The sequence below is a fragment of the Apteryx mantelli genome, chromosome 2 (assembly GCF_036417845.1).
Source record: "Apteryx mantelli isolate bAptMan1 chromosome 2, bAptMan1.hap1, whole genome shotgun sequence".
Lineage (NCBI taxonomy): Eukaryota > Metazoa > Chordata > Aves > Apterygiformes > Apterygidae > Apteryx > Apteryx mantelli.
In genome coordinates, this window is record NC_089979.1 from 20,593,639 (window position 1) to 20,607,557 (window position 13,919).

At 36.6% G+C, this 13,919-nt stretch overlaps 1 protein-coding gene across 1 annotated transcript in view; it reads right to left on the minus strand.

The window, feature by feature from the left end:
* The window catches only part of CNGB3 (cyclic nucleotide gated channel subunit beta 3), a 71,178-nt gene that overhangs the window by 7,696 nt on the left and 49,563 nt on the right, over positions 1–13,919 (minus strand). The window contains exons 11-15 of the mRNA XM_067290011.1: positions 6,870–7,011; positions 4,623–4,782; positions 4,110–4,207; positions 2,944–3,027; positions 1,142–1,260 (exon numbers count right to left, since the gene is read on the minus strand). Of these exons, the coding sequence (XP_067146112.1) occupies positions 1,142–1,260; positions 2,944–3,027; positions 4,110–4,207; positions 4,623–4,782; positions 6,870–7,011 (603 nt within the window). The remainder of the gene's footprint in view (positions 1–1,141; positions 1,261–2,943; positions 3,028–4,109; positions 4,208–4,622; positions 4,783–6,869; positions 7,012–13,919) is intronic.

Sequence of the window (13,919 nt, forward strand, 5' to 3'; positions counted from 1 at the left end):
TTTGTTTTGGAGCTTTGCTCTAATATTATATTGTCACACAGAGGAATACTTTTAAAATAACCTTCTCTCAAACAGCTGATATAATTTCATTTTCTCACTCAATGGAAAAGGCCTGTATCTATGGGATAGATCAGGTGTTTTCTGCTTGAAGGTCTGAGCAAGTTCTGTACACAACATCACTGCATAAACTGGCATGTTTCCACTACCACAAAGGCAGAGGCAAGTAGAAGATAAATGTAAACCTGGCACAGTGCTGATTACCACTTTTCAAAAGGCAGATTAAAGCTACCAGCAAGAGGATTAACTGTAACAGGGCAGCAGCTGGAAGGAATCAAGGATCCCAGTTTATCACATGCAGCAGCACTTGTATTTTATTACTTTTTCCTCAGGCCAACCTCAGCAGGGGATGCTGTGCCTAAAATCTAGCACTTGCTTGGCTAATTGGTGAACATGGCACATAAGAGTTAATGGATTTTGCATAGCAACTATGTGGAGAACAGGAAAAACATTTGTAGCGACCTGAGAAAAGTTTTCTCCTCCAGAAAAACTTAGACCCAAAAATCTGATCCGTCAGTCTTTTTCTTTCTCTTAAATGCATTTCTCTTAAACAAATGCATTTTCATATATGGGTGCCTGATTTTCAGTGACTTAGTCCCTACATCAGCCCTTAAATGAACTAGTCTCATTTGCTATTTTAGGTATCTTCTCTCCCTTGTTAAAAATTACTTATCACTTTTAGTAGCTGCTGTGTATCTAGGCATCCAGGGCATCTAGTCTCACTACACAAGCAATAAAAAGACATGTGGTCCTGCCATATTGAGACCTTGGAGCAGGAAGATGTATTAAATCTTCTCAATGGTGAAGGTGAATTCTGTCTGTATAACCCTGAGTGCCTTGCCCAAAACACTTATTACACATTATTTGCCATTCAGAAATCTCAAATCTTTCTAAATTAGTCTGTGATGTTTCACTTAAATTTTCTTCAGCTTGTCTACAGCTCTTTGCTCGGTATCCTCTTGGTTAATGCTACTCAACTTTCTAGCCTCTCCCTGGTACCTGTCATGCTTACCAGTGAGAAGTTAAACAATCATTAATTATTTGACCAGTTCTAAAGAAAGCATTAAAATAGTGATAGATGTACCTGATCTCTCCAAATACAGCTCCTGCTCTTAGCGTAACCAGGACTTTTGTACCATCAGGGCCTCCAAGAACTTGAACTTCCCCTTGTTTGATGATGTACATCTCTCTGCCAATCTCTCCCTGGGCATACAAACATATAAAGATCCCACATTTTAGCAAGGCAGGGGTTTTTTTTAGTAGAATAATCTGACAAACTCCTCTTTGAATATCTTTCTACTTTCTCATACACAGATTTATCAGTGTTATGGAGAAATAAATGTTTGTTTGCACTACCCTTCCTAGCATCAAGGACAAGCATGAGGTCTGACTTTGGCAGATCTAATTGTGACGTGAGGCAGGAGTAAGACTCTACAGGCCAGCTTAAAACAAGAAGACTAGATAATAATCGGGATTGTATCAGTTGTTTCCATGGACTACTCTGGTGGTAACTGAAGTAATTCAGAAGTATATTTAATAACAGGTGCAAACCTCCCCCCGTGCTAGTTTTCACACTATTTCTTCTAATTGTCCCTTACCTAATTTTAAAGGAAAAATAGGAATAATGAACCATTCAAAAGTTTGTCTATTTTTATGTAATCACTTGATGGTTTAAGAGATTCTTAGCTTATTTATTATCCTCCACGTTAGAGATGATCTGCCAGGATTCAAAAGGGTGACATGTCAGTATAAATGCAAACTTGTCTGCAAAAAGCAGAAAAGTTGGGGTAACCTGCAAACCTGATGGGACTTTACAAAGGTAATAATCAATAGTTCTCCCAACATCTCAATAAGACAGGCAAGTAAATACTATTCCACTTGTGCAGCTGGAGTAACTGAGGTAAATCAGGAACTTGGCCTTAAAAGTGAATAGGCAACAGCAGCACAACCAGGGCTGAAAACGTGGGGCTTGTTCTTTCTGTCCCTTAGCTTGCTCCTCCAAGCCTGCATGCTGGACCCTTCTAGGTAAAGTATGATGAGCCCAGCGTACAGCCAGGTAGGATGTACTCACAGCTCTCAAGTTCTGGCAAGGGTTTTTTCACTACTGCATGATACAGCATTAATAGGATTACAGTACTATGGTGGTTGACCACATAGTAGCTCTGCGTGGCCTTTTATGGAATGAGTGGAATTAATCAAGCTGAAATAAAATGATTTTTCCATTTCTTGGAACCCATCATTGCCAAGAACTATTTGCCTCTGACTGCAGGATCAAGACCTTAAATCTGTTGCTGTCATCTTTTACCTCTGTTGGGGCACAGTCCCAGCCACAGGGGCGGTGTGCAGCTAATTACATATTCAGTTTGCTCTTTGGAGATGGCTCAGAGGTCCAAGTGTAGGTACATCAAGGTCAGACTCTGCTGTACAGAGCTGTGTGGGATGCCTTGTGTTTTCCTGCGGATAATTCTATTTAGAGCTTCTGGGTACACAGTGAAGCACTGTGTATTCACAAGCATCATAGCTTGAGCTCTGTAGGCTAAGTTCGTATGTATATACGTATAAAAAAATTGAAATTTCCCAATTTTTTATATATTCAGACTTAATGATGTGTCACTAGATATGCTGTATTTACATAAAATGCTTCCCCAGGCTTTCCCAGGCTACCACAGTTTTGTTTGATAACGTAAGTAATAAAATCCATATAGTCTTGCTCTAGCTTGAAACTTGAGAGTTTATTGTTATTATTACACATAATACCATAATTATTTTTTATGCTATATAATTCTCTCAGGATTAATTTTATTTAAAGTATACTGGTGACCTATATCTGGACTCTTGTTCTAAAATGCATATTATCTTGCATTTGAAAGGGATAGTAATGCTCACCTTTTTGCAGACAAAGTCACCAGGTAAATACACGATGGATTTCAACCGTAGCAGCATGTCATATATCATCTGAGTATCACACCCCTGTTGAAATAATTATAATTGTGCTGTATTGATTCAGTAACTGAAGTTATTATTAGTGCTTACACTAGACAGCAAAACCCAACAGTACATGAGTGTACTGAGAGAACCCCAACAGGGGTTCGTAAGTGGAATGCAAACTAACAACATCATAAAGATCACTTTTTAAAGCAGAGAAAATACTTGAAGGAACTGTCTTTCCAGATACTTATAAAGTGCTCTACTCTCTTGGTTGAACATGTCTTTCTACAAGCTTCTGTACATCTAAATCTGATTGCTGTGGAAGTTCATTTACTGCTAGGTTCAGGGCTTTATGGGTCTTTTCTGTGAAACAATTTTTACTGATCCAGGGAAAAAAACAGATCATGCCCAGTGTTGGTATGAATCTATGAATTTCATGTCTTCAGCAAATGTTGCAAAAACAGTGAAGCTATGTATGTTTCTACAAATGGGATTTCTTGCAATTACCCTGACAAGCAAATTAGTGTTAAGACAACTGTATGTCAAGACTATTTCTAAAAGTACAGCCTTTCCTCATTTTTGACATGGTAGGCTATATTTTTTTGGTGGCAAAAATATAGTCTTAGGTATCAGCTTTTAATTTATGTCTCTGGAAACCAACCTGACAGCAAAGAAAGTTCCTTTGCACAAGAGGTAACCAAACTGTAACATTCACTATAACGAAGTTAAATTCTCAGAACAGATAGTATTAGTGATCTCTCAGGCTGTGCTAGGTTGTAGACAGCAATGTAGACTGTACTAAAAAATATTTTTTCTATACCTGATTCCTGAGGTCAGTTATACTCTGAAATCCATTACAGCCTGTCCATAACATCAGCTTTAACATGTTGACATTATCAGACAGTATCTTAATCTCATTCACTCTTTTTTTATCTCTACTTCAAAAATGTCAAAGACAGGCATTTGGCTTAGTCCAAACATGTCTCCATTGACCTAGACATCTCTTAGACTTATTTTGCCTTGAATATTAATAAACATGTTCTTAAGTGTTGCAAAATGCACCAAACTAGGTTTCTGTCTCACGAGTACCACACATTGCTGCATTCTCCTGTAAAAGTACTTGCTTTGAATAAGTCAACTTTATTGACAATGGCAAAGTTCACATCAATCGCAATGGCTAGCTGCATTGTGGTTGGCATCTGCTCCAATAATTCTGATTCATCTGCAAAATAAATAACAAAAAAGATTCAAAGCCTGTTAGTTAGAAAATATAAAGGAAGAATGAAAGAATGTTCATAAAAATGAGTATTATATAGAAAAATAACTCAGTAGAGTAATTCTAGCATTTATGAATTCTAATGAGGAAAATGCTAATATACGTTTGCCATAAGAGATTGTGGTTTAAAGTTGCATACTGTCTAATGTTATAACCAGAACATTATATGCATTAGTAGAATTTGTGAAGTAATAAGCATCATACTGCTCTGGAGTTTTTTGCTTCTCTGAAGTAAATTGAATACCCTTCTCTCACCCTCTCCCATGAAATTCAGCAGAGAAGAAATGTGAATTTCTCCTTATATCTATAGAGAGCGTTCTTCCTTTTGAGTTTCTGTGCGACTAGTGTTTGAAAGACTTACCTAGCATTCCTTGCGAGTCCCGTGTGTATTCATACCAAGTTCGAACACGATTTTGAACCACTTTTGGAATTGAATAAGTGTTCATGTAGGAGACTGTGTTGTCCATGCAGGAACGGTAGAAGTTCTGTCCTGCTGTAGCTGCTCCAATTACATCTTGCATCTGCAAACATCATTCGTTGTTACTACACATTTCACCAGCAACAGTCTGGATTTGAATATCTTTTCAACAACTTATAAAAAGAATAAAACACTTGTTTGCAAAATAGCTGATTCATTATATATTCAGCTGTATGTTTTGAGCAGTTGCTTCATCTGCTTTTTCAGAAACATTAATGACTTAATCTAGTTATGTTAGAAGCAGTCTATATTTGTGATTTTTAAAGGAATTGCTGGTGTTTTTCAGCTTATTCTCTGTCTCATATTTCTGCACTTGGATGAAAAATACAGATAATGATTTCTTAAAAATTCATAATAAAGCTGCTCTGCATTTGGTATGCAATGCAAATCAGAAATAAAATAAACTGGGTTAAATTTCTGCAATAAAATCAGCTGGCACCACTAGAACTAAGATCCTGCCAATGTTTAAATTGTTGAGTGAGTCTAGATCAGTCATAAAAATCCAGCCTGGGCTGAAAGTTGATCTTAAAGATTTTAGTGCAGGAACATTATTTAACATGTCAACACAGTTTAATTAATGTCAGCTAATTTTTAAAAAGCAGGATGAGTTAATATTCATAGATATGCCTGCTTCATAAGCATAACTATATAGATATATTTTTAGTAGAATGGCTTAATATTGCAATGGCCAAAGTTTAGTATGTGAGTAGGCTAAATTCTGCTCCTTATTACAGAGATGCAATTGATTGCAGAGTGAATAACAGTTTTTACATAAGTGTGCTAAAGCAGTACTAATAATTTTAGTAATTTTAGGACTTAGAACACTACAGAAAAGCAGCTGATTGCACAAGGAATAACAGTTTTTAGATAAGTGTGCTAAAGCAGGACTAATAATTTTAGTAATTTTAAGAGCTCTTTGTAAACAGGAGTTGTACACAAGCTGCAATGAATCTGTGTATTGATATATAAGTTTTGATTCTGCAATTGACTCTACTGGTTGTAAAAGCTAATTTGCAGAAGCTAGTGGTAGAATGGTGATTTCATAGACTGTTAGAACAAATTAGAAAAAAACAGACTTATAAATATGTAAACTCCAAAGTTTAACCCAATATCCTTGAATTCAATAATCTGCCAGAAAAAATATCTTCTATGAAGAAGTACTTTGCTGTATTTTTGGTGATTCTTGATTGCGGACTAATTTTAAATTCTATAGGAAGGGTCTGTTTCATGGTAGTAGAATATCTCCTCTTGCACTTTTAAACAGCAAGAGGCATACGCATATTTTAGCTGTTTGACTGAACTTTTTCGAATCCTGTACTCAGAATAAACATGAAATGTTACCAGTTTTTGTGTTTATCTTTTCATATTAATTTTCCCAGTAACATACATGTACAAATCCAAAGGTCTGGAAGGATTTCTATAGGAATCTGAGATGCAATCTCATGGAGGATATATGACATTTGTTTTTCTGTTGGCAAAGTATTTTAAAACCTATGGATCTAAAGCCTAAGTCTAATAGTTACAAGCTGGAAATAGTTCATGCTGAGTTTTGGAAATAAAACTGATTTGCTTTGCTATGGGCTTTTTTTTTACTCTTGCCAAATGAGAACCAAGAGGAATGGAAAACAGTTAATTTTCAGGTTAACAAATATTGTGTAACCTATGGAAGCAAGCAGAAATCTTGGCAAAGATCATCGCATTTCCATTAACAATACTTTATTGCCAGTAGTATCAAGCATGATTTATTCAATAATTTGTAAATATTAATGTAACTATATCTACAGTTATAAGTTTCATACCAGATTTAACAGTATAGTGTGAATATTAAGGAGCTGTTTCCTTGGCTATGAGGAAAAAAGGAATTATATATAGTTTAAAGAATCATGTGTGTCCTGCAATCTTGGCTTTAAATCAGCTTGCGTGCAAGTTTGGAGACATGGTCTACAAAACTGGGAACTGGTTGAACACATTTATTTGTCAGAAGAATAAATATGGATGATAGTTAAAAACAGGGACATTCATATGGAAGCTAGTCTTTTTTCGCAGAAGAACTAAACCACACTAAACTGAATACATTATCACTGAATTACAGTAATTTGAACATATCTAGCTATTGATTTCTCTATGTACCTGACCAAGTAAGCTGGAGAAGACAAAGACACCCAAGAAAAAATTCGGCAGTTGAAAAACTATCTCAAACATGGTTTGCGGTTCTGGAAGACCACCGATGGTGATTAAAGTACGAACTGCCCAGTAGTAACACCTCAGATACCTGTGGATACAGACAGCATTTGTGTTATTGACTGTAGGTACCTACGTGGTTGAAGCTAAGCAGATACATGCCTGGATTGTGCCTTTCAGTGAGGCCTTTTTGGTCCAAAAGCTCTCAAATCTTTTATAAATTGTTATGATTTTACAACTGATCCAATCTTGTAAATCATATTGAGGTGAATGTTCTCACTGACATCAAATTAAGAATATATAGAAAATGCCGCAGTTAGTGTTTACTGTTGTCTAGTAATGTTACATAGCACTATGGAAGAATATGGAATTGAAATTGCCAGGATGGACATTAGAGCATTAGGATGCTACCTGTGAAGATCCAGTGATGCTGAAAGCAGTGTAAAAATTGTTAGAGACTTCCCAGACCATATTTGTAGTATACTAGATAAACACATGTTTGAAAGTCTCTTTCATGGTTTTACTTCTTGATGATGGCAGTATCAAGTATTTTGCTGGCCATGACAGATGCAGCCTTGTCCCTCTCATCTCCATTCAGAAAATTGCTGCAAAGCATTATTTTCCTACCCCACTAACCATGTTGTGCTCCCTCCCAACTTTGCTTCTGAGCACTCTTCATTGGCTCTATTTCCAGAGTTATATCAAGGAGAAGGTACATGTTTTCACAAGCTACAGGCTAATTTAGCTTCTCCATAACACTCCTCTCTTATTCAGCACTGAAGGGCTTACTCCAGTATTCTTCTTCGGTGGCTGGTCTCCTCTACCCCTTCTATTACCTTAACAAAAAAACATTTTTTTGCCTTCTTCACTGCTTTTCCTCATGTCTGGGAAGATCTTTCCATGAATAGCTAAAAAGCACCTTGTCAACATCCTTCTACGCTTTTCTCAGAGTTCTCTTGTTCTAGAGGTCAAATACAGTAGTGAGCAATGGTCAGTCATCAAGACTCTGCTCCATCGTATGGCCCTATGTGGACTCCTACCCTGTATCCTTCTGCTGCTCATCACTGCTCATCCTTGAAATGTGAGGTCTTCGGCCCAGAGTCTTTCTGCTCTGTAAGTACAGCCCTTTGCATGTCAGAGCCCATTTAGTGGTGTATTTCTATTAGTGTCATAACATAAGCTTAGAAAAACAACAAAGGACCTGGATAGAATGAATTTTTCAAATTTGGTGAGGATAATCATACAAACTACCCTATTTTTTACATTAAGTGCCTTAGCATCTCTAAGATTCTGCTTTAAATTCCATTGTAAAACATGGCACCACTAGTAATGTGGTATCCCCCATACTGTGCAGCTGGGATTAATTAGTTTTAATCATTGTCATGAATGTGCTATTGTTTCCTTTGTTTCTGAGCTAACAAGTAATTGGTTTAGGAATATTTTTAAAGCCCCCTATTAATTAGAATTTGACTTTCTGAGTGTCTGAACAATCACACTTCAGCTTCACGTATGATTTGGAATGGAAGTTCATTTCCCCCAATTGTACAAGGAGAATTTCTATTTCATTTATGACCACAGCTTCTGATGCAATGCAGATTCATTCTATTTATTGAATTTTATTGAATTTGAAATAAAAAACAGAACAAATGCTTTCTGAGATGCTTGTTTTGAAATAGACAGTCTAGGATACGTCTTCTCATGTCTGCCCTGAATTTGAGGCCACTGGATTTGCTTGCAGGCTTGAGGCCTACATTTTAATTTGCTGACCCCTCACTTTTAGCTTTCTCTCATTTTCAGATAGGAATTCCACTCCTGTTAATAAATGGTGCAAGTAACAGTACAATTGGAACATCAGTTTTTATTGCAAATATAAGAAAATGAACTCCCAGTAACAACTAATTCAAATGGGGAATTTTGCATTTTAAACCACTTCAAAGTGATTCCAAATCTTCCATTTAAAGTATCAGGCTTTACCAAACAATTGATTTGAGCAATTTACCAAGCTTTTCCCTAGGAAGTCACTTTTCTCCTGCTTTCAGACTCATGAAATGCAGTAATAATGATCACTTTTACTATAGTTATCTGCCTTTAAATTTTAACAGCTAGAACTGGCAGTTTTATTCAGAGTCCTTCAGAAGTCAAAAATTTCGTTGCATGTGTGCCATCATATCATTTTTCCCTATGGGGTTGCAAAATGAACAGCTGGATTACACCACTATAATACTTTCCCTCAGATTTGAAAACAAATCATCACCTATGCATGTTTCCAGCAAAGGATGCATAGGTGGTGGCTTTCTCTCAGAGTTCCATAGCATAAAAAAATAGCAAGAAAAAGCCTCAGATCTGTTTAAGAAGAATTGCAGATTTAAGCATAAAATTATGTCCCTACTGTGTCTGAGGGGAATCATCATATAAAGCATATTAATATCATATTCATTCACCATAACTGAGAATGCTGTGGCACTTGAAACATATAGACTTTATGAATATAAAGTATAAAGAAATTAGCATTAGTTCTGAGCTAGTAACTGTAGGAAATAAAAGTAATTAACAAAGTGCCTCACTCCCAGCATCCCAAGATGGCAACCTTGTTAAGTTCACCATGATAGACAATATAATCTTGGCTCTGGGAACACCTACAAGGAATGAAAGCAGCTCCTCAAAGAACTTCAGGGGTTATATTCTTCTCTGCAGCCATGCATGAGTAAAATGTGCGGGTTTTCCCAGAACTGCCCACCCGTTCTAAAGATACAGTTGATACAGTGCATTCATCTGTGATTTTACTTCAAAGGAAACTTTCTACTGGCAAAGTCACAGGATGTTCACTACCTCTTAGGCACAGGTCTTATATTTTCTCCATTTACTCATTTTATTGTTTTTATTTTAATCTGAAATAAGAGTTACACAGTTGAAATATAAGACAGCTTTTTTTTCTAAGAAGTGAAGAAATTAGATGATTGCAAATTTTGTTTACGGAAAGCCAGAAAAAAACAGATTCCAATTTCAGTGGTATTAGCAGCTCTGATTCCTACAGTTAAAGTGTCTAGAAACCATCATTGCTTGCCATACAGCTTACTAGCCTGCTATAAAATTACCGTTGAAGCAAACAACATGAGACAAGAAAGGGATTTTCCCTCTGTACAACATAAGCAGTATGTTTATCCTTCAGGCAATCAAACTACCAGATTTTTCCCTGAAATAAGTCTGAGGTAGGGAAAAAAACACTTGCTAATAAGATACTTGTAATGCTATGCCAATGAAAATATCTTTTTCATAAAAGTCCATTTCAGAATAAGCTAAATTTCTTACACAGTTTTGGTTAGTACAGTTAAAACAAATCTTTATGCATATGGTTCTCAGATTTTAAGGTGATATGCACACATTAGTTTCATCCCAGTGAAGCATTAATTCAGGGCTGTCACATTAGACTCCTCTCTGGTTACAACTGGGATGGTTATGAAGTGGAGTAAAGAGGAGGCTTTTATAAACTTGTATTCTAATTCCTTCCATTTGATATCTTTTTTCCTTGAGTGACTTATTCATCAGTTGATTGCGAGTGTGATGGTCTCAAACAGTACAGTGTGAACTACAAAGTTTTGATATAAAAAAATGTGGCCACAAGTAGCAGGTTTGAAACAATTAGGTCTGACATATCTGTGGGCTGGGCTGGGCGTTCACAGTTGTTCTGCAGGCACAAAACTGCCTCTGTATAGCAAGCACTGTGAGCGCGACACATCAGACCTATTGCAAGTACGATGCATAGCTGGTATGCACATATGCATGTATGAGACACCTTTAAGATACACCAGTCTTACTGAGTATTGGGCAATGTATGCCAAAGAAGTACAGTTGCTCTAGGCATGTACAGCGACCATCTTTGGGGATTTCCAGATGTCTGCTACATCTGTGCCCAGAGCAGGAAGGCAACATGTTATAGAGAAACATCATTAGGATGCAAAAGGATGTTTTGATTAATAAATATTCCGGGGAATTTCGCAGCCTGCTTGTGGATGACTTGCAAACGGTAGAAGTTCATATAGAAGCTCATAAAACATGAGCAAAGGGCAACGACTTGTAGTGCCTAACTTTAATGTTGAACTTAGGGGGTTGGATGAGGAATTTCAGCTTCCTGTGCTTGGTTTCTTTTATAGGCAATGGCAAGAGAGAAAGATAATTCCATGGGACAATTCAGAACAATGACGTTAGGTTCCTGCTTTGAATCACTTTCTAGAGGATCTGTCCCTTATCCTGAGGAGTTAGGGAAACCAGTCTCTTCCTTAGGTACTTAAATTAGACCAAAACCAAACATGGAGTTCCAATTGTTCACTTAGTTATAATTAGGAGACCTTTTTAATACCCTGCTGCTCTGGGCACATAAGATCTGCACCTATGGCATTGTGTCTGTAATGCTATTCTTCTTTATTAGGAGAGTCTGAGGTCTGCCTGCCTAACTATACCAAGATCATCAGTGTAGTTTTAAGGTTGGGAACATACTGTGTGGCTAATTTGGTTATGCTGCAGGAGGGTGGTAAAGTTGACTGTCCTCTGCACCTCAGCTTGATGGCTTTGATTGATGGCTGCTATTCAAAAGACTTTAAACCTTTTCAGACTAACACTAACGCTTCAGAGTCTGAACACAAGCTGGAAAAGAACACAGCTATCAATAATTTGCAAAAAGAGCTACTTTGGTAATTTTGCTTGTGGCTTGAGTGCTCTGCTACATCTGTTAGTTATAAATTGAAATTTCACCAGTTAGTATGCCTGCTCAGGAACATACATATGATCAAAATGATCAAGAAAATTGCTGTATGCGTATTCTTCTTTTTAGCCTGGAAAAGGAAAAATGACCCTAGAAGTGCTGGAATTTTTTAGAACTGCGTTTGGCCATCACCAGCAAGATTTTATGGACACAGTAGGGATAGTGCATAAAATATTAATGCCATTAAATTAGTGCCAGTTCATTTGCTTTGGGTCAGGGTTATCTGAGACTGCTGCAATTTTGTTTTATTCATCAAAATGCTAACTGTCATTTTTAAATTAACCAACGAGCTGTGTTTGTCTTATCTGTGTTCCCATTCTACATGAGACCAATAGCACATTTTGCTTCAAATATTGGCAACTCTGTTTGCTGTGTGAAAGGAAATTATGTCTGCATTGCTGTACCATAATACATACTGCAGTTCTGGTCACTTTTTCCAACAGATTTTTCCCTGAGCATTCTTGGTTCCTGCTTTCCAAAGAGACAAGGATACCTAGAAGTATCTTGTCTGATGTGTTTAAATTCACAGTCAATCTCAATAATAACTGATGTTCACACAATGCCTCTCTTTCAAAAATCCCCAAATATTCAACAATCAGATAATACGTAGTGCCTGATTCTATAACCCCATGCCAAAGGCATTTGTTGTTACAAGATACCAAGTTATATTTTATGAGATGCAGCTCAACATAGGATAATGTATGGGATTCCATGTACATTAGATCATATATTATGAGTTAGTTATAGGCAAAACAATAACTGCATGCATTCACCAACTAATGTCAGGATGGGGCAGATTAATGAGTGAGTTAATGAGGCCTGCATGGATATATTACGATATGTGTTTTATGTCAACATCTCAGTTTGATGCAGAGTTTGAATTATCAGTTTCTTTATCAATTTATTATTATTTATAATAATTCTGCCCTAAATCACATGTGATTTCAGTGTGATATCATTTGAAAAATTCTTCTCTCTCCTCAGGGAAAAGGTACCGCAAAGCATTAAGCAACCTGACCATTGCCTTTGGACACAACTGCATTGTCTGTGATCAAGCTAGTAAATCATTTCTACCAGTTGGTTCCCCCGAGTGAAATGTAAAATATCTTGGCCCATGAGAAATAGGAAGACTTCTTTTATTTGTTCTCTAGGCTACTCTGAACAGTAAAATGTTAAAGACTGAGTAGGCACCCTACTTTCAGAGTGCTTTTGTGTTTCTGAATCTTAGTTACCTTATTTTTTAATTATGAAGCTAGTATTTGTAAGAATGACATAAGCTAAAATGACTACACTAGAAATTCATTCCTCAATTTTTTTGTCAGATTTCTGAAAGTGTTGAGCTTGCAAATAACTACCTGTGTATAACTTTACATAAGTAAGTAGTCCCACTGAGCTCCATAGACCTGCTTACATGGGTATCTGATTACAGTACTCAAGCTATGTATTTTTCTGGGGTGTGGAAACTTCAGCCATGTCTTTTTTTGAGAGAGAACCTAATTATTAAAAATCAATGTTACTTTACACAAAGCATGTTTTACTCTCAAAGGCTATTTTCTTTCCCTTCAAAATAGTGACTTCACGCTTAACTCATGAAGTCTGACAAAATTATAAGCAAAAAGAACATGTCTCTAAGCTATTAAAAGAGAAGTGTGAAAAGTTGTTTAAAGGGTGATTTATATCACCAGTACTATATTATATGTGCTTTTCCAAAGAATGTAATTAATGAACAAATTGAGCTTATGATCTTTGAAAGAAAAGCAAATACTTTCATATATCTGAACCTGCTAGATATATTGTTATATAACTACACCCAAAACACATTACGTTATGACTTTGCTATTTTCTCTTTCTTCCTTTCTATCATCTTAATGCATGTCTCTTACTTGGCTCTAAGCCCATTGCTGTCATGAGGAGTTCATGGAAAAGTGTGCCAATATCCACTCCTTCCCACTGGAGAATTTCTTCACCACATGTTTAAGTGTGATCTTCTCCAAAGATCAGAGTCAGTGGGTGGAATTTTTTCATACCAATCATTGTGGTGTTTAGAGGGAATAAAATGCTGCATTTTAATGACATAATGCTGTGTGGCAGAAAAATTCTCTGCCTCTGATCCCTTCAAGGGATTGTTCGCTATCCTTCTAACACTTCCCATGTACATATGTAATCAGTAAGTTTAATTTATGACCCCTGATACTTTCTAAATGTTTAATTAAGTTAGTGCTTAGTACTGACTCACAAAC